The sequence below is a fragment of the Hemicordylus capensis genome, chromosome 15 (genome assembly GCF_027244095.1).
Source record: "Hemicordylus capensis ecotype Gifberg chromosome 15, rHemCap1.1.pri, whole genome shotgun sequence".
Taxonomy (NCBI): Eukaryota; Metazoa; Chordata; class Lepidosauria; order Squamata; family Cordylidae; genus Hemicordylus; species Hemicordylus capensis.
In genome coordinates, this window is record NC_069671.1 from 2,200,192 (window position 1) to 2,222,239 (window position 22,048).

The 22,048-nt window shown below is 52.8% G+C and overlaps 1 protein-coding gene across 9 annotated transcripts in view; it reads right to left on the minus strand.

The window, feature by feature from the left end:
- Window positions 1–17,976, minus strand: part of NF2 (NF2, moesin-ezrin-radixin like (MERLIN) tumor suppressor) — a 90,025-nt gene extending 72,049 nt beyond the window's left edge. For 3 of the 9 annotated variants that reach the window (XM_053279971.1, XM_053279972.1, XM_053279969.1), the window contains exons 1-2: window positions 16,138–17,976; window positions 131–256 (exon numbers count right to left, since the gene is read on the minus strand). In XM_053279971.1, the coding sequence (XP_053135946.1) occupies window positions 131–256; window positions 16,138–16,251 (240 nt within the window). In that variant the 5' untranslated portion in view covers window positions 16,252–17,976. Of the gene's footprint in view, window positions 1–130; window positions 257–3,614; window positions 4,047–16,137 lie in introns of those variants that run through there. The other 6 variants (XM_053279968.1, XM_053279965.1, XM_053279970.1 and 3 more) reach the window with 5 other exon arrangements.
- Window positions 17,977–22,048: the final 4,072 nt, after the last annotated feature.

The window sequence follows — 22,048 nt, forward strand, 5'->3', positions numbered from 1 at the left end:
ACCATGCCCACATAGCAACGGAGCATCACTGGGTGGTCTCAGGCCAGGCACTGGGGCCAACACAGCCATCGTCTCTTCCGTCCGCATGCACACGCTTAATAAATAAATGAATGAATGAATAAATAAATACCTTCTTGTCCATCTTCAGCCAGGCCTTGGTGTCCTTGATGAGGTACTGCAGCCCGAAAAACCACGTCTCGCGGAGTCCCAGGGTCCTGCACACCAGGTCAAACAGGTCCTTGCCTTTCCACTTCACCTGCAAGGAGGAAACCCAAGCAGTTCAAGTTACACCCAGCTGGTCTGGGAGCACGTGGGATTTCCGCTTGCATGGCCCCCCAAACGCAGAAAGGCCCATGGGGGCCGTGGAGGGAGGCAGGGATCGGCAAAGTTAGGCTTCGCTCCCGGGCCAGGGGAGAGAGGGGACGGTGGCCACTGAGCTAGACTGAGGCCACCCCCAGCCTCGGAGGCAGGAGGCCTCTGAATCCCAGTGGCAGGGGAGCCACCGCAGGAGAGGGGGCCTGCCCTCCCCTCTTGCCTGTGGGCTTCCAAGGAGCATCTGGGGGGCCACTGTGGGGCACAGGAGGCTGGACTTAATAGGCCTTGATGGGGGGCGGGGGCTGATCCAGCAGGGCTGTGCTTATGGTCGCCACACCCGCCCCCCTCTGCTCAGATCCTTTCCTGACATGCAGGCAAAAGGCTTGGGAGACAGGCAGATCTTCTGTCATTTGCATGGGGAGATGGAGAGGGGAAGAGACAGGGCTGGAGCTGGGTGGCAGAGCCCGGGGCATCCTCCTTGCGTGCAGATCCCAGAATCAACCCCCTGGCAGCATCTCCAGGTAGGGCTGGGAGAGACGCCTGCCTGAAACTTTGGAGAGCCGCTGCCAGTCCGTGTAGACCAGGGCTTCTCAACGCTGGGTCCCCAGATGTTCTTGGACTCCAGCTCCCATAATCCCCAGCCCCAGTGGCCTTTGGTTGGGGATTATGGGAGCTGAAGTCCAACCACATCTGGGGACCCAACATTGAGAATCCCTGGTGTAGACAATCCTGAGCTAGATGGACCAAGGGTCTGACTCCATATACGGCAGCTTCCTATGTTCTTAATCCACTAGGCTGACATCATGTATCTGATCATGTAGACTCTAAGCAATGCACTAAAAGGAATGACGGGGAAGGCCCACTGAAAGGCCTTCCAAAGGGCCAGCGGAATGCACGGAATGTCTGCATGACCACTGGCCATCCGATGCATCCCGTGGCCATTTGGAAGGAACCAGTGCCTTTCAGGGGGCCTTCCCTGCCATGCGTTGTTTTAGGAGGCCCTTAGTCCACTGCAGGGCTTGCATGCTGATGGTCCCCAGTCCCCTCCCTGGCCGCATCTCCAGGTAGGCCTAGGCAGGGCTCCTGCCTGCAGCCCTGGAGAAGCTGCTGCCTGTCAGAGTAGACAACCCTGAGCCAGACGCACCAAGGGTCTGACTCAGTAGGCAGCAGCTTCCTAGGTCTCCGGAGATGCCCCTCTCAATCCCAACCTTATTAAAACAAGCCTTTGGTTTAAAACAAAAGGTCTACAGGAAGGAGGCAAATGCCCACCGCGAGGAGGGGGGGGCCCTCTGGCGTTCTGCCTCCTGGGACAGACGGAGCAGCGACGACATCTGGCCCCTGTCCGGAAGCCAGAAGGCTGCCCTCCCACCCTGCAGCATGGCTCAGCCCCACCATCACCTGCACAGCACCAATCCTAATCTGCTCAGAGCTCCCGTCCTGGCTCCAGCAGCGATGGCACACTGCCCCCTTCTGGCCACTGCCCCGCTCTGCCCTGAAAGGCCTCGACTCCCCCCCACCTCTTCCCGGGGCTCTTGCACTGCACGCTGCGAATGCCTGCAGCAGTCACCTCGTGGGAGGAGGCGGCAAGCGCGGTGGGGGCACGCGGGTTAGGCTAGGATCACGTGGGGCTGGGCAGGGCAAGGGGCGGGAGGTCCCTGCCCCAGGAAACTTACAATCCCAGGACAGGCTGGGGAGCAGAGGGACGGCAGAAAGCAGGGAGGCCACGGTGGCAAGGGCTCCGAGGAGCACCCCTCTCTTGCAATGACTAGGCGTTGGGCAGAGAAAGGCCTCTATGCTGCCCAGGGCCAGCCAAAAACACCTTGTCGCCCAAGACAGGACACCCAAATGGCTTCCCACCCCTCTCTCTCTCTCACTCTCTCTCTCTCTCTCTCTCTCTCTCGGCAGAGTCTACTGGGAAGTTCTCTGGGGCCAACTTCCTTGCTTAACTGACTGGCAGCGGCTAACAGGCATCCCTGTTAGAGGGAGCAGTGCTCAGCGCCCTCCTCAGCCTCCCGGTGGCCCCCCAGTCAGACCTGCCTCCCATTCTCCTCTCTTAAGCAGCCCCCTAGGTCTGGCAACCGGGGTGGCCCCGTAGCACGGTCTCACCGTGGAGCTGCCTTTGCCAGGGTGTGAGATGCCCCAGGCTCTTTTCTCAGAGCTCTGCTTGCAAGCAAGAGGTCCCCGGAGCCGAAGGAGGTCCACAGAACGGGCAGGGAGGGGCTCGCGTGGGAATTCTGTCGGCCATCCAGACCGTCGATCCGGGTTAAGGAGTGACACCCAGACTAAGGGGCTCAATCGTGCAGCTCGGGAATCCCTCGAAGGGAGGCTGAAAAGCTGGGCAAGGTGCAACCCAAACTTTCAGGGGGCAGGAGTGGACCCCCCGCCCCACCCACCCCGTGAGGAAAGACTACAACGTTTTGGCCTTTGGGGCTTAGAAGGAAAGGAGGCAAAGGGGGGACCTGACGGAAGTGCACAGAATTCTGCACCGCGTGGATCAAGTGGAGGGAGAGAAGTTTCTCTCCTGCTCTCATAATATTCGAGCCCCCCCCCCCCCCCGGGGTCATCCATTAAAGCTAAACGCTGGCAGACAGAAGGGAGTCCTCCTTGACACAACGTGTAGTTAAACCTTGGAATTTGCTGCTGCCAGATGTGGGGATGGCCACCAATCGAAAGTAAAGGGAAAGTGTGCCGTCGAGTCGGTGTCGACTCGTGGCGACCACAGAAAAGCCCTGTGGTTGTCTTTGGTAGAATACAGGAGGGGTTGACCATGGCCATCTCCCGCACAATATGAGATAATGACTTTCCGCACCTTCCTATATCGCTGCTACCCGATAGAGGCGTCCCCCCTAGTCTGGGAAACACAGCAGCGGGGATTCGAACCGGCCACCTCTTGCTCACTAGTCAAGTCATTTCCCCGCTGCACCATTAATCTAGATCTAGGTGGCCAGATTTGGCTTTTTAAAAGCCAAATTCTGGCTTACAGCCCATTTGACCCACAAGTATACCCCTTGGGTTCTGGCCACCCTGAATTCGAGATGGGTTTAAGAAGGGATTAGATATTCATGGAGGAGAGGGCTATCATTGGAGAGCTGTATACTTCCACAGGTTCGGAGGGGGCATCATGCCCCTGAACACCAGGTGCTGGGGAGGGGCAACGGGAGGGGGCAGTTTCCCTCTCCCCTCCCTTCAAGCAGGCTTCCCAGATGCACCTAGCTGGCCACTGCATGAGACCAGTTGCTGGACCGGAGGGGCCAGCCGGCTGACCCGGCAGGGCTTTCCTTTAGTTCTTGTGTTCTTACTTCATTCCACCAGGACAGCTCAGGAGTAACTTCATCGGGATGTCCACCCACATTCGGAGCAGGAGGGGATTTCCGAAAGAGGCTCAACTGCACTCCACACACGCCGCCCCAGCCCCTTGGCCCTGGACTCTTGTCTCGCCTGGCCCACTTCACGGCCATCCTTCCCAAGGGCTGACGAGAGCGCCCGGGCGCCCAGAGACGCTTCCGCTGGCCAAAGAGGCGACGCTTGCCAACGCCGGCCGCTGCACTCAGCCAGGAGCACCTTCCACCCGTAGATGCCGATCCGTCCCCCGTGGAATCCATGTTCGGGAAGCCAGGCTGCGCTTCGGACTACAAACGACACGGGGGCCCTCCCCAGCTGGAGCGGAGGCCAGCCGTCGGCTGCAAATGATGCAGCGTTATGTAAGCCAGCGCAAAGCCCACAGCGGAGTCCTCCAAACGGTTAAGCATTGCATTAGCACGTAGGAACTGTCTCTGGCACTGCAGGGCGGCTTCCGAGACGACTCGAAAATATCGAGTGCCGGCAGGAGGCGGAAACGCACGCGCTTCGGCCCGCAGCCGCATTCTGGCCCCGTGCATATCATCAACTAGCACTTGTGTGGCGGAGGATGCGATCCAGTTTTATGCCTTGACTCACAAGTGCAGTAACACCCACTGAACGGCTGCTGCGGGAGCCGTAGATTTGAGCCTGTCCTCAGCTCTGAAACCGCGTCGCGATTTTGTTCTCACGGCTTTTCTGGGCCTTCGCTAGTTTAACTAAGATCACGTTTTAGCAGCAGGTGTGTCTGCTCCAGTATACGGTATTTGGAAGAATGCCCTACACTGAGACTATAAGAAGAATCTGATGAATTTTGGCTCAGCAAAACCAAGGTAGCTTTGTCAATTATGTTAGCACAAGCTCTTGTGAACTGCTGCAATGTTATGCAGATGGCAATTCAATTATTTTGGAAAAACCCTCCCAAGCTGAGCCGAACATAGGAAGCTGCCTTCTACCGAGTCAGACCCTTGGTCCATCTAGCTTAGAATTGCCTACACAGACCGGCAGCGGCTTCTCCCAGGTTTCAGGCAGGAGTCTTTCCCAGCCCTATCTGGAGATGCTGCCAGGGAGTGAACCTGGGACCTTCTGCATGCCAGGTGGCAAATGCTCTTCTGCTGAATTACAGCCCTGTCCCTTAGGGGAATATCTTACAGGGGCTCACACGTAGTCTCCCATCCAAATGCAAACCAAGGCAGATGCTGCATAGCAAAGGAGACAATTCATGCACGCTGCCAGAACACCAGCTCTCCTCCCCACAATGCACCCAGATACACACATCTGCCTGAATAATACTCTCACACACACTGTTAGACATATGCCTACAACATTTCAAGTATGCCCCCTAAAATGAAGAATGGGGGTATGGCAATCAACTGGCTCTTACCAGCTTGGATATTTCCAGAGGGACCCACCAAAAAAAGAGCAGGTGCTAGGGAACACCCCCTCCCTCGCGGGCTTCCCAGGTGCACCTACACGAAGCAGGATCCTAGTCTAGGGGGGCCTCTGGCCTGATCCAGCAGGGTTTCTCCTTATGTGCCTACGACAGATGCACATACCGGATTATAGAGATACGCTTGCCGGGGACTCCTGACTAGCTGTTGCTGCTCCCCCCCACCCCGGTGTGTATACTCAGCAGCCAGCCTGAGGTTGCCTCTGGACCGTGTGTGGAATTGCCCGCTGAAGGGGAGTCCAGTGATCACCGTCTCTCAAAAGGCACCGCGCCTCGAGTGTTCGAAACACCCGGCAGGACTCAAAAACCAGCGTCCCCACCTTGCGGGGGCCGCGGCAAGATTTAGCCCGGAAAGGCACTTGGTGAAGGTCACTGCCGCTGAAGAGCAAGATCCCTCCCCTGCCAGGGCCGAGAGAGTTGTGGCCAGAACGACGGGATCCAGCGAGCCCCTCCGAAATAAAGAGCCGCACATGGCCATCATTTCACAGGCCGCCTGGAACGGCTCGGCGGCTGTCTGGGGGTAATGGGCCTTGGCACAACGAACCCGCCCCTCCTTCCGCACGGTGCGCGGCAGTTGAGCCAGTGGCAGGAGGGCGAAGGCTCTCGGCCAAGGGGGTCCTGTCACAGCCCGTTAGCTTGATCCCAACTTGGCTCGTTGGGCAGATTTGCAAGCCTTGCGGAGAGGCGTGGATGAACTCCCTGATCAGGAGGGCTAAGTGCGCCCCTGCTGTTCTGCGGGGCGCAGATTGATGAGCCTGGTTCACTGCGGAGCCATTGCCGCCGATCGGGACCCAGCACTGGAAGGGAAGAGGAGGCAGCACTCGGAGCTGAGCAGGGGTGCTTCCTGCACAGGCGAGGGGAGTCATCTCGCTCCCTGGCCGGGGTGTCTTGAGCAGGGCGGGGGAAATCTATTAGCCGGGTGTACATTATTTATTAACCTGCAACAGGAGTCATTGGCAACTGGCAGGCAGCCAACGCATCACTCCGATAATACCGTTGGGATGGGGGCAGGCGCCTTCCTGCAAGCGTCACACAAGCCCAGCTATGAATGGCAAAATGAAACAACACACACACACACACACACACACACACACCCCTTCACATAGATGCAGATGGGGTCTGAGTTGTCGGTGACTGACCAGGAGAGAGATCTGGGGATCGGGGTGGACAGTCGAAAACGTCTAACCCTAACCTTATCCAACTCAATGAGCAGCAGCTGAGAAAAAGGCAAATTCCGTGCCAGGGAATATTAGGAAGGGGACTGGAACTAAAAGTGCTATTAGAACCTATGGTGCGGCCACATTTGGAGTACTGCATACAGTTCTGCTCACCATATCTCAAAAGGGACATCGGAGAACTGGGAAAGGTGCAGAAAAGGGCAGCCAAGATGACCAGAGGCCTGGAGAACCTTCATAGGAACCTAGGAAGCTGCCATATACTGAGTCAGACCATTGGTCTATCTAGCTCAGGATTGTCTACCCAGACTGGCAGCGGCTTCTCCAAGCTTGAAAGCAGGAATCTCTCTCAGCAGCCCTGTCTTGGAGATGCTGCCAGGGAGGGAACTTGGAGCCTAGATGCTCTTCCCAGAGCGGCTCCGTCCCCTGAGGGGAATCTCTTCCAGTGCTGCTCACACATCAAGTCTCCCATTCAGATGCAACCAGGGCGGACCCTGCTTAGCTAAGGAGACAAGTCATGCTTGCTACCCCAAGGCCAGCTCTCTTCCTTACAAGGCACGGTCACAACACCTCTGGCTTTTTCGTTTAGAGGAAAAGACAAAAAAGGGGGAAATGAGAGAGATCTATAAAATTACACATGGTGTGGAGAGAGTGGATAAGGCCACAAGACCAGCTCTCCTCCCTTGATGATGTTTCCCAGAGGCTGGGAAGACGCTGGACGAACGATTCACAAAACCGCTAACAAGTCCCAGGGACTCGCGTCTAATGAAACTTACCAACACTAACGGAGCATATCGAGATCCCTGTAACCTTAGCCGGGGTGGAAAAGCAACAGAAAAACAGCCACGATGTTTCAGAGACGCTGCAGAGAGCTGACTGGGAGCCAAGAGCCTTCTTGCCACTGCCTTCTCCGACAAACAGATGTCAAGAAACTGAAAGAGCCACTTAGCGGAGCCACCGCAGAAGCTGCGAACGCTATTTTTATTTACTCATGCTGCACGACAACTTGATAATGACTTTTTAATTAAAAGCTATTTCAGTGAAACCTCTGAGGAGGCAGTCGGCGCGCCAAGGGACAAGTCACGGAGGCAGCTGATGGGCCTCCCTCTCTCCGAGGCTGCTGGGGACGCCGGATCCTGGTAACAGCCGAGTCCCGCAGGAGGCAGCAGCCGGGAGCAGAAGGGCCGCTGTTTCTACCGAGGGTATTTCATCAATGCCAAAACTTAACTTTGCAACATGGGGCTCTTGCCAGCGCACCAGCTGTTTTGCCAGTGATGATGGAGCCGGGGGAGAGCATCTCTTCCAACCAACAAGAGGGCAGACGGAGAGAACCGGGCCATTTCTGTAGCTGCCTTTTATTCCGCAGGAAGAGAACTCCTGTGGTAGAGGGGAAGGTCCAGACCCTGGTGCCAGGCCAGAAACTGGGCTGGGAGGAGAGCTGGTCTTGTGGCAGCAAGCAGGATTTGTCCCCTTTGCTAAGCTGGGTCTGCCCTGGTTTGCATGTGAATGGGAGACTACATGTGTGAGCACTGCAAGAGATTCCCCTTAGGGATGGGGCCGCTCTGGGAAGAGCATCTAGGTCCCAAGTCCCCTCCCTGGCAGCATCTCCAAGAGAGGGCTGAGAGCGACTCCTGCCTGCAACCTGGGAGAAGCCGCTGCCAGTCTGGGTAGACAATCCTGAGCGAGATGGACCAAGGGCCGGACTTGGTAGAAGGCCGCTTCCTCTGTTCCATTGTTATATTTAGAATTACATCATTAGTCTGCTTTTCTACTGTGAAATCCTCAAAGCGGCTCATAATAAGTAGTTGTGCTACTTATATTAAGCTCATAATAAGTAATACTCTGCGCCAGCATAGCATAGTGGTTAGAGCGTTGGACTAGGATCGGGAAGACCCGAGTTCGAATCCCCATTCAGCCATGAGACTCACTGGGTGACTCTGGGCCAGTCATGTATCTCTCAGCCTAACCTACCTCACAGGGCTGTTATGAGGATGAACATAACCAAGTACACCACTCTGAGCTCCCTGGAGGATAAAGCAGGATATAAATTTCAAAATAAATAAATTAAATTAAACGTTATTGAAACACAGGTGAAATCAGACCAGGGGTTCTCAAACTTGGGTCCTCAAATGTGCTTGGACTATGAGTCCCATCACTGTGCAGCTGGGGATGATGGGAGTTGTAATCCAACCAAATCTGGGGGACCCAAGCCTGAGAACCCCGAGTTGGTTTAAAACTACAGCACCAGCCCACCAAAAATAAAATCCAGAACTCCCCAAAAGGAGGATGAAACAATCGTGGTCTATTTACAAGATTTCAGTGGAGCTGACTTGAGAGAGTTATAAGGAGCCGCCACAGAAAAGGCCATATTTCCTGAGAAAAGTGGAACTCAGAGCAACATCTCCTCTTAGTGAGGTTTCTGACTCCTGCCCAAAACCTTGGAGAAGCCGCTGCCAGCCAGTGTAGACAACACTGAGCTAGATGGATTAAGTGCCTCACTCCGTACATAGCAGCTTCCTATGCAAATGATCAGCAAAAGACATTCATTAAAAGGGACTCACAGAGCTAAGCTGGTCCCCAACGAGCCTTTTTAAGGAAAATAACTCCCAATCTGTACATAATGCCCGATTCCGAGAAGTGTATTTCCTGAACTGTGAAATCCCCTTCAATATACTGCAAGGTACGGCCAATAAAAATGTGATTGAAAAATATGACATGCGTTGCACATTTAAAAAAAAAAAAAATCAACCATGGTTATTCAAGAAAGCCAGGAGCAACAGGATCAAGGAACCGCACCGAGGGTGGGGTTCTATCAACCATTTACCAGTCGCCTCTCAAAAGCAATTCTGGATTTAATTGGAAAAAGAAGGTCTAACAGCCCATGAACACTTTTCCCTGCAAAGCACACTTGAAAGACATTTATGGCGGCACTCGCAGCTCCTTTGTTCTAAACAATACCAGATTCCAACCATCTGGGCCTATAACGGGCTTCATTGTCGTTTTCATTTCCACTCTAAACACCGAAGAAGCCTCCTGGGACGGTGGCTCATTGGGAAGCCGAAACCCGGCATTTTCCAGGCTGCTGGGCCAACGCCTCTGTCGGCGCTACTTACCCCAGGGGGGCAACACACTTCCAACCCTCTTCCCAAAAGACGGTCAGCTGGAAGAGAGGAAGCCGCCCTATATACGGAGCCAGACCACTGATCCATCTGGCTCAGTACAGGGGAAGGGACTGAAAATAAAAATGGGAAGATCATCATGCGCGTATACAAAGCGATGGCGCGGCCACATTCGGAGGACTGTGTGCACTTCTGGCCACCGTGACCCTAAGGAGGACACGAATCCTCCAGTTCTGTCTCAAGCGACGGTCCTAAGACGCGGGTGTAGCCAGCAGGGCTTGCGGGGTCAGCTCACCGAGTTCCAGAAATGTCCCAGCGGCAAAGCTCTGTGGACGGTGCAGCAGGGCTCAGTTCAGAGCATCCATTGTCTGGTTCATAGCAAGCATCATCGGGCGGCAACGTGGCAACCGGAGCAGGGCACAGGCCTATTGGGAGCAGTGGAGGCCATTTCGTGCAAGGCAGACATCCGGCAAAGGGCTGGGGTGCCTCACCTGTCACAGGGAGGGCAGGCCCTCTCTCCTGCCGCTGTGGCTCCCCTGCAACTGGGGTCCAGAGGCATCGTGCCTCTGAGGCGGGAGGTGGCCCACAGACACCAGACCAGTAGCCATGGATAGGCCGGTCCTCCGTGAGTTGGTCCAAGCTCCATCCAAGCTAATGGCTGCCATCGTCACATCCCGTGGCAGAGACGCCACAGCCTGATTATGTGCAGTGTGGAAAAGTGCTCCTTTGGGGTGGTCCTAAATTTCCTGGCCATCAGTTTCATGGGATAGGGACAGAGGAAGCTGCCTTCTACCGAGTCAGACCCTTGGTCCATCTAGTTCAGTCTTGTCCACACAGACTGGCAGCAGCTTCTCCCAGGGTTGCAAGCAGGAGTCTCTTTCAGCCCTGTCTTGGAGATGCTGCCAGGGAGGAACTTGGAACCTTTTCCATGCAAAGAAGCAGATGCTCTTCCCAGAGCAGCCCGATCCCCTGAGGAGAATATCTCACACATGTAGTCTCCCACCCAAATGCAAACCAGGGTGGACCCTGCTTAGCAAAGGGGGCCATTCATGCTTACTGTCGCAAGACCAGCTCTCCTCCCAAGGATGACCCCTGGTTCTCGTGTTGTGAGAGATGGAGAAAAATGTCTATCCACTCTCTCCACACCATGTATAATTTTATAGACTTCTATCATCTTCTTTTCCTTCTTCGTCTTTTAGGAAGGTGCTCTGAGCCCCTGACCATCTGGGTCGCCCTCTTCTGCATCTTTTCCAGTTCTACACTGTCTTTCTTAAGATGTGGTGACCAAAGCTGTACGCAGTACTCCAGATGTGGCCACACCATAGATTTGTACAAGGGCATGATAATATTAGCATTCTTATTTTCAGTCCCCTTCCTAATGATTCCTAGCATGGAATTAGCCTTTTTCACAGCTGCCGTGCACTGAGACGACGCTTTCAACAAGCTGTCCATCACGACCCCAAGGTCTCTCTCCTGGTCAGTCACCTCTTCCTAGAGTGGCCCCATCCCCTAAGGGGCAGGGATCTTACAGAGCTCATCCACGTAGTCTCCCATTCAAATGCAAACCAGGGCAGACTCTGCTTAGCAAAGGGGACAACTCGGCTCTCCTCCCCACTGGACCCCAATGTAGGTCCCCTGACTGTGCAAACGGGCAGGAAATGAATGCCTCTGGCTGCCCACTCACTATATGGCAGCCTCCTATGTTCCTAATTTGTGATAACTTGATGGCATCATCTTGCAGTTGCAGCTGAACGAAACCGCCACATCGAGAAGAACTAAGCCATACCCAGTGCCGGTGATCTGTCTCCGATGAGCAATCATCTACCGACTGCTCAAGAAGATAGCTCATTCCAGAGCACAGCGCTCGCACTAAGTTCCCAAACTGGTAACAAGATTATGAGGTTCGGCTTGACGTACTTGCCAGCCGAAAATGGTCCCCAGTTGCCGCTGCCGGTGAAGTTCTGCAGACCACTTTCAGCTTGAGACTAGCTCCCTGTCAGAGTATTACCGTCAGGAAATCAGCTGGGGGTGCCGCCTGTAGCATCTCCACAGAATAAGAACCCAGGACTCAAAAGTCCAAGGCAAGACGGCAGAAATCCTTTCTAAAATGCCGTTCCAGCCGGGACGTGGAGCTCAAAACCTGTGTCAGCTGAGACCCGTAAGGGCACCTGGAGAAACTCTGACCTGAGGAGAGACTGGAATATTTGCTTTAAGGGGGTGGCAAGCAGAAAACAGGAACATAGGCAGCTGCCACATACCGAGTCAAACCCTTGGTCCAGCTAGCTCAGGATTGTCTACACAGACTGGCAGCGGCTTCTCCAAGGTTGCAGGCAGGAATCTCTCTCAGCCCTATAACAACCACTTTGTATATAATTGTGCTTTGGCAACCTACTGTATGCTTTGGTAGTTTGTTGGTTCAATAAAAAAACCTTGTCCTATCTTGAGGACAACTGCTCAAACAGTGACATAAAAAACTGCCGCCTACAGAGTCAGACCCTGGGCCCATCTAGCTCAGCACTGTCTACTCGGACGGGCAGCAGCTCTGCAGGGTTTCAGGCAGGAATCTTTCCCAGCCCTACTTTGAGATGTCAGAGACTGAAGCTGGGACCCTCTGCATGTAAAGCAGATGCCTGACCACCTGGGCATTAAGCACATCCACACATTACCCACCTCTCTTCCAGGGCTGGGACCAGGACCCCACCCACCTCCACCGGCTCCAGGCCTGGCTTGCTTCCCAGCCAGGATTTCCGGCTGAAGCATCTCCTGGGAGAGTAAATTAAGCGTCCCCAGGTACCGAAAGAGAGCTCCTCATTCGCTCTCTGCAATCGGCTTAGTTCCAGCTTTATGGTAAAGCATCCCCGGGGATACTCATCAGGGATATATTTCCAAAGGGCCTTTGCTGCACAGACTAAACAGATCATTTTGCCCACAGCATCGTTTTCACAGGAACAGAAACCGCTTTCTCAGAATCCGCTCTCTTTTTACGACGTAGCTGTGCTTGGTTTTCCCCTTCTTCTTCCCCAAGTTGCTGTTATTGGGATTGTATGGTTGTTTTCATCTTGTTAACCGCCCTGGGGTCTTCGGATCAAGGGTGGTGAAATATAATTAATTAACTATCTAACTAAGTGTCCAGCCTGCTGCTTCGTGCAGCCAACAAAACTGAAAGGTGAAAGGGACCTTGAAGCAACTTAAAGATGTGAGAGGACCAGATGAAAAAGCAAGAGCCAGGAACAAACCTTTTAATAGTCAATTACAACTTATCACCACACTTACTGGGCTCTGTTGGTCAATTACGACCTATTGCAAAGCATGCTATTTTCTCCCCCTTTCTATTTTGTATATTTTGCCTTTCTGTGTATTTTGTCACAGCGTGTGTGGCATCGTGGGCATGCCCTTCAAATAAGATAATGCCCTTCAAATAAGATAAATAGAGCCAGCGTGGTGTAGTGGGTAGAGTGCTGGACTAGGACCAGGGAGACCCGAGTTCAAATCCCCACTCAGCCATGATACTAGCTGGGTGACTTTGGGCCAGTCACTTCTCTCTCAGCCTAACCTACTTCACAGGGTTGTTGCGAGGAGAAACTCAAGTATGTAGTACACCGCTCTGGGCTCCTTGGAGGAACAGCGGGATATAAATGTAAAGAAGAAGAAGAAGAAGAAGAAGAAGAAGAAGAAGCCGCAGACTCTCAAGACAATGTTCTTGTCACCAGGATGAATGCAGGGAGCTGTCCTTCCAGACTGGTGAAGGCTGTTCTCACAAGCAGCCTAACCCGGGTCAGAGCGGCCCAGCCTGGACGAGGCTGCTCGTGTGGAGAGCACCAGCATCCTGGTGTTCCCGCCCAACCTAACCCTACTTCTGAGCTCAGCCCTTAGCCAAGGTTAAGCGCACGAGCACAGCCTTAACCCCCTGGCACTAGGGTTGGATGGGTTGCTCAGGATGCTTGCAGCCCGAATGTACACAGAGATGGGTGCCTAGAGCGCCTGTCTCACAGGGGTATCCCCCATGCACTGTGCTCATCGTGTGGTGCATTGTGGGATACCCGGAGGCCAGGAAAATGAGTCCCAGCCTTGAATGATCCGTGCTGAACAGAGCAGTGCGGATTGTATGAGCGGGTGGCTGTGCACCGAATATTTCACGAAGGATCGTCGGGGGGGGGGTGTAAGGTGGAACTCTGCCTTCCCTCAACCACCTACCCACCCTGTCCATCATGTGAATACCCTTGCTCTGTTCATGTCGATGTCCCCAAGAGAAACGAAGACAGGAACAAACCCACCATGGAGAACAGCTCGTCCTGCACTGGCTATGGCTTAATTCTTCTCAGTGTGGTGGTTTCATTTGTTCCTTCAAGTTATCACACCTTAGGAACACAGGAAGCTGCCATATACTGAGTCAGACCACTGGTTCATCTAGCTCAGTATTGTCGTCACAGACTGGCAGCAGCTTCTCCAAGGCTTTGCAGGCAGGAATCTCTCTCAGCCCCATCTTGGAGATGCCACCAGGGCGGGTGGCTGGCTTCTGCAAGCTTCTGCCTATTATCTGTTTTGAAGAATTTGTTTGCGCTAAATAAAGTCATACTTCCCAACAGCCCATAGATACCAAATTCTAAATACACAACCCTGCACTGAAATTAGCAGGATGCACCACTTTTTACATTGAAATATGCGCAGCGGACATTTTTAAAAGCCATCATTCTTTTCACAGAAATGCTGAATATAATGATAATCTTTTAACCGTCACTATTATCAACAGATTTTTAACACTCAGTAATCAGATCAATAATTCCGAAATGACTTCATGCCCAAGAGAAGCAGAAAATCTCCCTCAGATTCAAATTCACTAATATTTAAATTTGCCATGTACGGTAATTATTCCATAAAATGAATAATGTTTGAAGTTGAAATCCTACAAATTTCAAACTGTTCTTTTATTTCCCTTTCTATTATTTCATTTAACATATTTATATACTGCCTGATGTGTATCCCCAGGCGGTGTATGTAATTTAAGATACAACAAATATAAAAAACAGAATAGAAAACAAAACAATTTCACAGAATAACAACAGTTTAAACTTAATTTTCAGTCTTTTGCAAAGCACGTTAATCAAACATTCTATTACATATATTGAATTTATTGAACTTTCCTCTAAGTGTAATCAAAGCAAAATGGCTTTGTCCAGTCAAGAATGGCTAACCTACTAATCTGCGTATAAATCACCTACTATTTAATGGCACAGCGGGGAAATGCTTGACTAACAAGCAGAAGATTGCTGGTTTGAATCCCTGCTGGTATGTTTCCCAGACTATGGGAAACGCCTCTATCGGTCAGCAGCAATACAGGAAGATGCTGAAAGGCATCATCTAATACTGTGCAGGAGATGGCAATGGTCAACCCCTCCTGCATTCTACCAAAGACAACCACAGGGCTTCTCTGTGGGCACCAGGAGTCAAAATCAACTTGACGGCACACTTTACCTTTAGTATGCATATAATTTCCACCTCAACTCTGCAGCTGGTCACCAGAAGTGCATTTACTCTTGCATACAGTTCCTGCACTAAATTGGCTGTTCCAACTAAAAAGGCCACTGGTGTTGAGTTCAATGTCTTTGCACGAGACCTCAAGCTTGGGTCCTCAGATGTTGTTGATTCAATGCATTCGTGATGCTACAGATGTGTGACTAGTCCATGTGAAGCTACAGACTGGGCAGCGTTGAGCCTCTGCCTGCTAACTGGGCAAAGAGGCACCTTTTAACATGGTGATTCTCTTCATTTAGCAGAGGGAGAGTAACCGGCCCTATCCACCCCCAGCACAGCATCCCTCCAGTGACTGTTGCTGGGGTCTATCTGATGTTTCTTTTTGAGATTGTAAGCCTTTTTGAGACAGGGATCCATTTTATTTATCATTTCTCTATGTAAACCGCTTTTGAAACTTTTGTTGAAAAGCAGTATATAAATATTGTTGTTGTTATTGACCGCGCAGGAGGCTTATTTCATCCATAAGCCAATCTAAGAACGCAAGTATTTCATGAGACTGTATCTCCCACTCCGACGAAGCCTAGGGACCCAAATTCGAGAACCCTGCATCAAGGCACATTTGTACACCCAGGCTTTTAATTAGATACTGTTTTAATTGTTTGATTTTTAATAGTTTTAACCTTCTAAATGTTAAATTGTTGTCATCTTTTTAGGTGTTGTTTTTATTGTTTTGTTGTAAGCTACAAAGAGACTTGTGTTTTGGGTGGTATACAAATACATTAAATAAATACATAAATAAACAAGCCCTTTACCACAACACTTGCTAAACGCAATAACGTGCGTTTCGCTATTAAGCACTGGCCATAGAGTGCATGGTGAACTCGGAACGCTGCCTTATGCTGAGTCAGAACATCGATCCGTCCAGCTCAGGATTGTCTACACTGACTGGCAGCAGCTCCTCCGAGGTTTCCAGCAGGAGTCTCTCCTAGCCCTCCTTGGAGATGCTGCCAGGGACTGAACCTGGGACCTTCTGCATGCCAAGCAGATGTTCTGCCACTGAGCTCTGGCCCCATCCCCTAAGAGGAATACTTTGCAGCACTCCCATCCAAATGCCAACCAAGGCAGAGCCTGCTTAGCAAAGGGGACCATTTATGCTCCTGCCACAAGACCAGCCTTCCTTGCTCAGCCAGCACCACTGCAGAGGAAGACCCCTCTCAGCAGCATGTTTGGTTCGGGCCAAGTGTGGTCCTTCTCTCCGGATCATCATTACCTCGCAGTTGAACTCCATCTCCGCCTCCATGGTGGCAATCTGCACGATGAAGGTTTTCGGCTGCTTTCTCTTCAGCGAGCTGAAACTCATGCGGGAGGCGATGGCGCCAGCCATGGCCACGGCTCTGGAGGGCTCACTCCGATCCTAACCACGCAGTCGGACCCTCCTGCTCACGGGAAGGAGGGCTGGCGAGGCAGACCCCCAACTGCCCCCGCTGGGATGCAAATCAACCGAGGAGGGCTCTTTAGCCCCCCATTTAGGCCTTTGCTGGTGGGGGTGGGAGGTGAAGGGGCTGCCCTCCCCAAAGGGCACCAAGAGTCGGTTCTCACCCCCCCCAGATGTCTGCCCGCAACCAGGGGGAAATATTAGGGTAGTGGGGAATAAATGAGATTAAAGGCCCTCTCCCCTCCAGAAGTGACAGTTCCACCAAAGTGCTTAGGAGGAGCTGTTTTGTGGGACGGAGCAAATCCTCCTTATCTCAGGACTGTCTCCTGGGAAGGGAAAATCTTCTAAGGGGGCAGCCTCTGAAGACACAGCTGGGGAAAGGGTTTGGGGGCGGGGGGGGGGGATAAAAGATTATTCAAGAGATTTCTCTATCAGCCTTAGTCAAAAAGATAACAGGGAGGTGGATAGAATACAAATAAAATCAAGACCTCCAGGGACCCCTGGATATGGAGGGAGGGGGGAAATAGATGGGGCAGATGTTCTCGTTTTCACTGGTGGGGGGAGAGAAGCCTCTCCAAAGTTGTCTCTTTGGGGGTGATCTTTGGTTGGGGGTTTTATTCACAGAGAGGCGGAGGGGGGTGTGTGCTCGGGAGCAAAAGAAGGTGTTCTTCTAAGGATCAGGGGGGCAGGGCTGTCTCTTGTGGCAAACCCAGAGGGGAGAAAGCCAGGAAAAGGGTCCCAGGTGTGTATATTGGGGGGGGAATCCTATTTGGGGGAGGGGCTCCTGGGTGAAGGACCCCCAAGGGGGTTGCTCCCCACAATAGCTTGGTATATCAGAAGCCTGGTGTTTGGGTGGGACGGAAGGAAGGGTGGGTGGGGGGGTTTCTGGGGGGGTGGATGTGTGGGGCGGGGTGGTGAACTGTAGGCAGGTGGGGACACCCCAGAAATTTAGCAAAAAAGAGTTGCAAGAGAGAGGGGCTTTTTAGTGGGAAAGTGAGGGTGGGGGGCTTGTGTGTATTTGGGGTGGTGGGAGAGGTCTTTGGGGGGGTCTCTGGAAAAGTGGGGCAGAGGGGAAGAGAGAGAAGAAAGGCCGTAGAAAGACAGGAAGTGGGGAGGGGGCTTTTCTGGGGCAAGTGGGGGGAGGGGGCTCTAGGGTGTGTCTATTTTGGGAGGGGGAGGAAGAGAGCCCCCCCCAACCTGCCAATAATTCAGGATGGAGAGGGGAAGGGGCTTCTGAGTGGGGTGGGGGTGGGAGGAGGAGAGGGTGTGTATTGGGGGTGGGGTCTTTGAGGGGTACTCTGGGGAGGGGGAGACACAACCCAGAATAGGGGGGAGGGAGTGGGGTTCTTAATGGGGAGGGGGAGGGGGCTCCTTGTGAGTGGGGGGGGCAGTAGTATTGGGGTCAGGGGGGCCAAGGGAGGGGGTGGGGGTCTTCTGTGCCTATGGGGGGCCCCTCTGGGGTCCTGCTGGGGGGAGGGCCTCCTGGGGGAGGGGGAGGACCCCCGGGGGGCTGCACCCGCCCACAGCCGGGGGGGCAGCGCTCGCTCGCTCACTCCCTGGCGGCTTGCCGTGGGGGGCCCGCCTCGCTCAGGGCGCCCCACCTCCTGCTGCCCCCCACGCTGGCTGGAAAGCTGCCCCCCTCACCTGGGCCATCGCAGCCTAACTTGCCCTTCCGGCCGCTCTCCTCTGATTGGCGGAGGGCAGCCCGGAGGCGGGGCAGCCAGCCTGCCTTCAGAGGGAGAGGGAGAAAGGCCGCCACAGGCACTTCCGGCTTCCATGCGAAACGTCGCCATGTGAGGCATCCCGCCCGCCCCATCGCGGGGAGTCGGAGGAGGAGGCACCCCCCTCGCGCCCCACTCCGCCTCTCTCTACTTTTCGAGGGGCCGCATCCTGCTTATTTGGTAGAGAGAGGGAAAGAGACATCCTCCCCCTGTGATCTGTTTGGGTTTTTTTTCCCCCTTTAACACAGGACGCCCCTCAAGGTTCGACGGGGAACCGGAAGTGTAGTGATGGTTCTTCAACCCGCGATCCCTTTAGGCTTCCAGGTTGGGAAAGGGGCGGGAGCTCTCGGCCAGCTCCTCCCTCTCTAGGATTGGCCCCGGAGGCTGCCACTCTCCCCCTCTCTCCCGCCAAATGGAGGCGCTGCGAAGAGGCAAAACAGGGAAGAGCCTGTGAAGTGGCGGCCTGGAGCGCCCTCTGGTGGAAGAAAGGAAATCAAACAGGAAAGAGAAAGGGGGGGGATTAAAAAGAGGGAAAGGAAGAAACCTAAACAGGAAAGAGAAAGGGGGAAAGGGAAAGAAAGAAATATGAGAAAACGTGGAGAAAAAGAAGGGGAAGGAAAGAAAAGAGAAGCTTTCTGAGAGAAAGAGAAAGAAGGAAGCTCTTATTATTGCCATGGTTTCTAATTGGTAAAAAGGCAGGCACAGTAATGGGACACATTTCAGGCAAGGGCCCACTTATTAGTCAATCTCAGCCTCTTCTCAGTCTATTTCGGCAAGCCTCTTATGCCAGAAGCTTTTGTAGTCCAGAGCTCCCTTGATTAGATGCACGAGAAGCATCTAGCAGCTGCAATAACTGATGATAAAAACAGTCTTCCTAGCTTTCTGAGCTCTTTTAACATCTGCAGTGTGAAAAACAACCAGAGACCAGAAGACCAAGCAGCGTTCAAGAAGACTCCTGTTTCCTTATGTGGCCGCAAACCCAGGGATCTGTAGTGAAAAAGAAACCCACGATCCCAGCAAAGGTATCTCAGCCGCTATTCACAGTGATAACTCGGGGGTTCCCAGCCACTTGTGTCCCCAGCTGCTGATGGTAGGGATGTGCACGAATTGCGATTCGTAGCACGATTCGAAGCACGATTCGCAGCACATCCCCGGTAGTTTTAAGACGGAGGAGCATACTTGCTTCTCCACCATTCACCGTCAGTTCCTGTATCAATGGCGCTCCCCCCAGCTGCTCTCTTGTGATGCTGGCACGCACATGGCCATCACGCATGCGCGGTGACCACACCATGCAAATGGCCACCGCGCATGCGCATGCTGGCATCACACAAGGACAGCTCAGGGAGAGCGCTGCCAATACAGGAAGTGGCTGTGGAGGAGTAAATATGCACCTGCTTCCCTCCATTTCAAAGCTGCCGGAGACCTTGAATTGCAATGTGTGCACATCCCTAGCTGTTGGACTACAACTCCTATCATCCCCAACCAATGCCTTGGCCATTGTGGTTGGGGCTGAGAGAGGTTCCACACGAACCGAGGTCCGTGCACTGGCTTGGCACCACAGGGAGAAGAACGGCGAGTGGGGTCTTTAAAAAAGAGGGGAGCAGGTCCTTATCTGCTCATTGCCCCATACATCTTTCTGCTGCGACGGCCCTGCCCCCAAGAACCCACACAAACCACACATGCGCAGATACCATTTGCATGGTCAGCAACACCATCCGAACACTTTGTCTGAACCGGTTCAGCGCCGAACCAGTGCATGGACCTCGGTTCGTGCACATCCCTGCTCCTGCCTGCAACTTTGAAGAAGCCGCTGCCCGTCTGTGTAGACAATACTGAGCTAGATAGGCTGGACTCCGTTGATTTTCTGGCCTGATCCAGCCAGATCTTTCTTAGTTTTCATACATGGCCTATTGAATTGTCCCCGCTCCGCCCCGCCGACTGATGGGGAACGCCAAGAGGCCACGTTTCTCTCTGGCTTCTTGTTGTTTCCCCTCCCTTTCAACCAAGGATTATTGCTCCTCTGCATTGTAGGACTTTGTGCCTGGCAGGAAACCAAATCCAAGATATTAATCACGATTGTAAAGCGCGTCCTGTCTGCTTCAAAGTGAATCATCTTCAAGGGTGACCTCTAAAGAGAAAAGAATGACTTTGAGCTCTCCGTTTTTCCTGCTTTATGAGGCACATAAAACGAGGAGAGGAAACTTTTTTCTTTATTTTTAAAGCCGGCGTCTCCGACTGCAGCCCTCCTGCAGGTGCTGGCCCACAAATCCCATCGTCCCCGGCTACTCACCATTGTGGCTGGGGATGATGGGAGTTGTAGTCCACCAACAATCGCTGGAGGGCCGCCGTTGGAGGCTTTGCAAGAAGTGAAGTGTGTATGGGTTGTCGGGCTGCCGATCAAGCACAGGTGGCCAACCAGGGGCTCACCGTGGTGGTCAGACTACAATGCCCATCACCCCCTGCTTCTGCAGCTGGGGAGTCTCAGGTTGGCCACCCCTGAAATAAAGCTTTAGACATATTAGAACCCAAGTGGTGGGTCGGGTGGTAGGGAAGCCCATCTTGGCAGAGAACATAGAACATAGGCAGCTGCCTTCTACTGACTGAGCCAGACCCTTGGTCCATCTAGCCCAGTATTGTCTACACTGACTGGCAGCAGGTTCTCCCAAGTTCCCTAGCCCTATTTGGAGATGCCGGAGATTGAACCTGGGACCTTCTACATGCAAAACAGACACTCTTCCACTGAGCTACGGCTTGCATCCTATTTCTCACAGTGGCCCACTAGATAGCTCCAAGAAGCCCACCAGCAGGGCCTGAAGGCAAACAGCACCCCCCCCCGCCGCCGCTCTCCCCCCTCATCAACTGGTATTTCAGTGTGGTAGACTGCCCCTAAACATGGAGGCTTCACCTAGCCATCATGGTTAATAGCCACTGGTCAACCACCCCTCCATGAATGTCCCCTTTTTAAAGCCACCCCAGGACACCTCCAAATCTTGTGGCAGCAAATTCTACACATTTATTATGCACCTTGAAGACGTTATTTCCCCTCTGCCTCTGGAAACAATTATTTCAGTGGGCAACACAGCGATCTAGAATGATAATGCGAGAGGGAGAAGAACGTTGCCCTCTCCGCCCTCTCCACCACACGCATAATTTTATAAACCTAAATATCATCTTGTCCGCCCCCCCCCACCGCGTTAGTCTCCATTCACAAATGAGAAATCCCCAAACACTTTAGCTTTGCTTTGTAGGTTAATCTAATTGTACTAAAGTAATTAGTTGAATAATCTACCCCGGGACCCATTTTAATCAGCGAAGACAAAGATTAAGTGGATGGGTCAGGCAGTGAGCGGCAAATGTGTTTATTTTCATATATCTTTTGGATCTGGTTGGGGCAGGGACCCTTTTGTGCTCGTCTGCAAAGGAGCTGCAGAAGAGGAGGTCTTGGCAAGAGCTCTGCTCCTTCTACTAAGACTGCAGTCCTAAGCACAAGTTTACACGGGAGTAAACTATTTCTATTTCCATGGGAGTGAACCCCATTGACTGTTTGGACTTACTTCTGAGTAAAGATGCGTGTAAAGTGTAGCGGGGGGGGGGGGGGGCTGTGTTCAGCATCATCTGATTTTAAAGGAGGAGGGAGGAAGATCCTGTCTATACAAATACGACTCACTTGTATAAACTGCTTTCCCACAAAACTTCCCAAAGCGGTTTAAAGTGTATGCCCCGTTGAGTCGCTGAGAATTGAGAACTGGAGCTGGGTGCATTTCTTTGCAATCATGATTGTAATATTTAGAGGAACTCCATAGTTTGGGGCTTTTTCATTTGTTTAGTTTGATACGTCCACATGCTGCGTCTATTATGTATTTTTGGAGCGTTTGTTTGTGGGTGTGTTTAGTTTGCACAAAGTCAGTCTTCCCGATTACCTGCAGGAACCCCATTTTGCATACACAACCTGGCCCCTGCTATTAGCTGAATGTGCTGCTTTTCACGTTGGAATATGCTGGAGGAAAGGTTTAGTATGCTCAGTC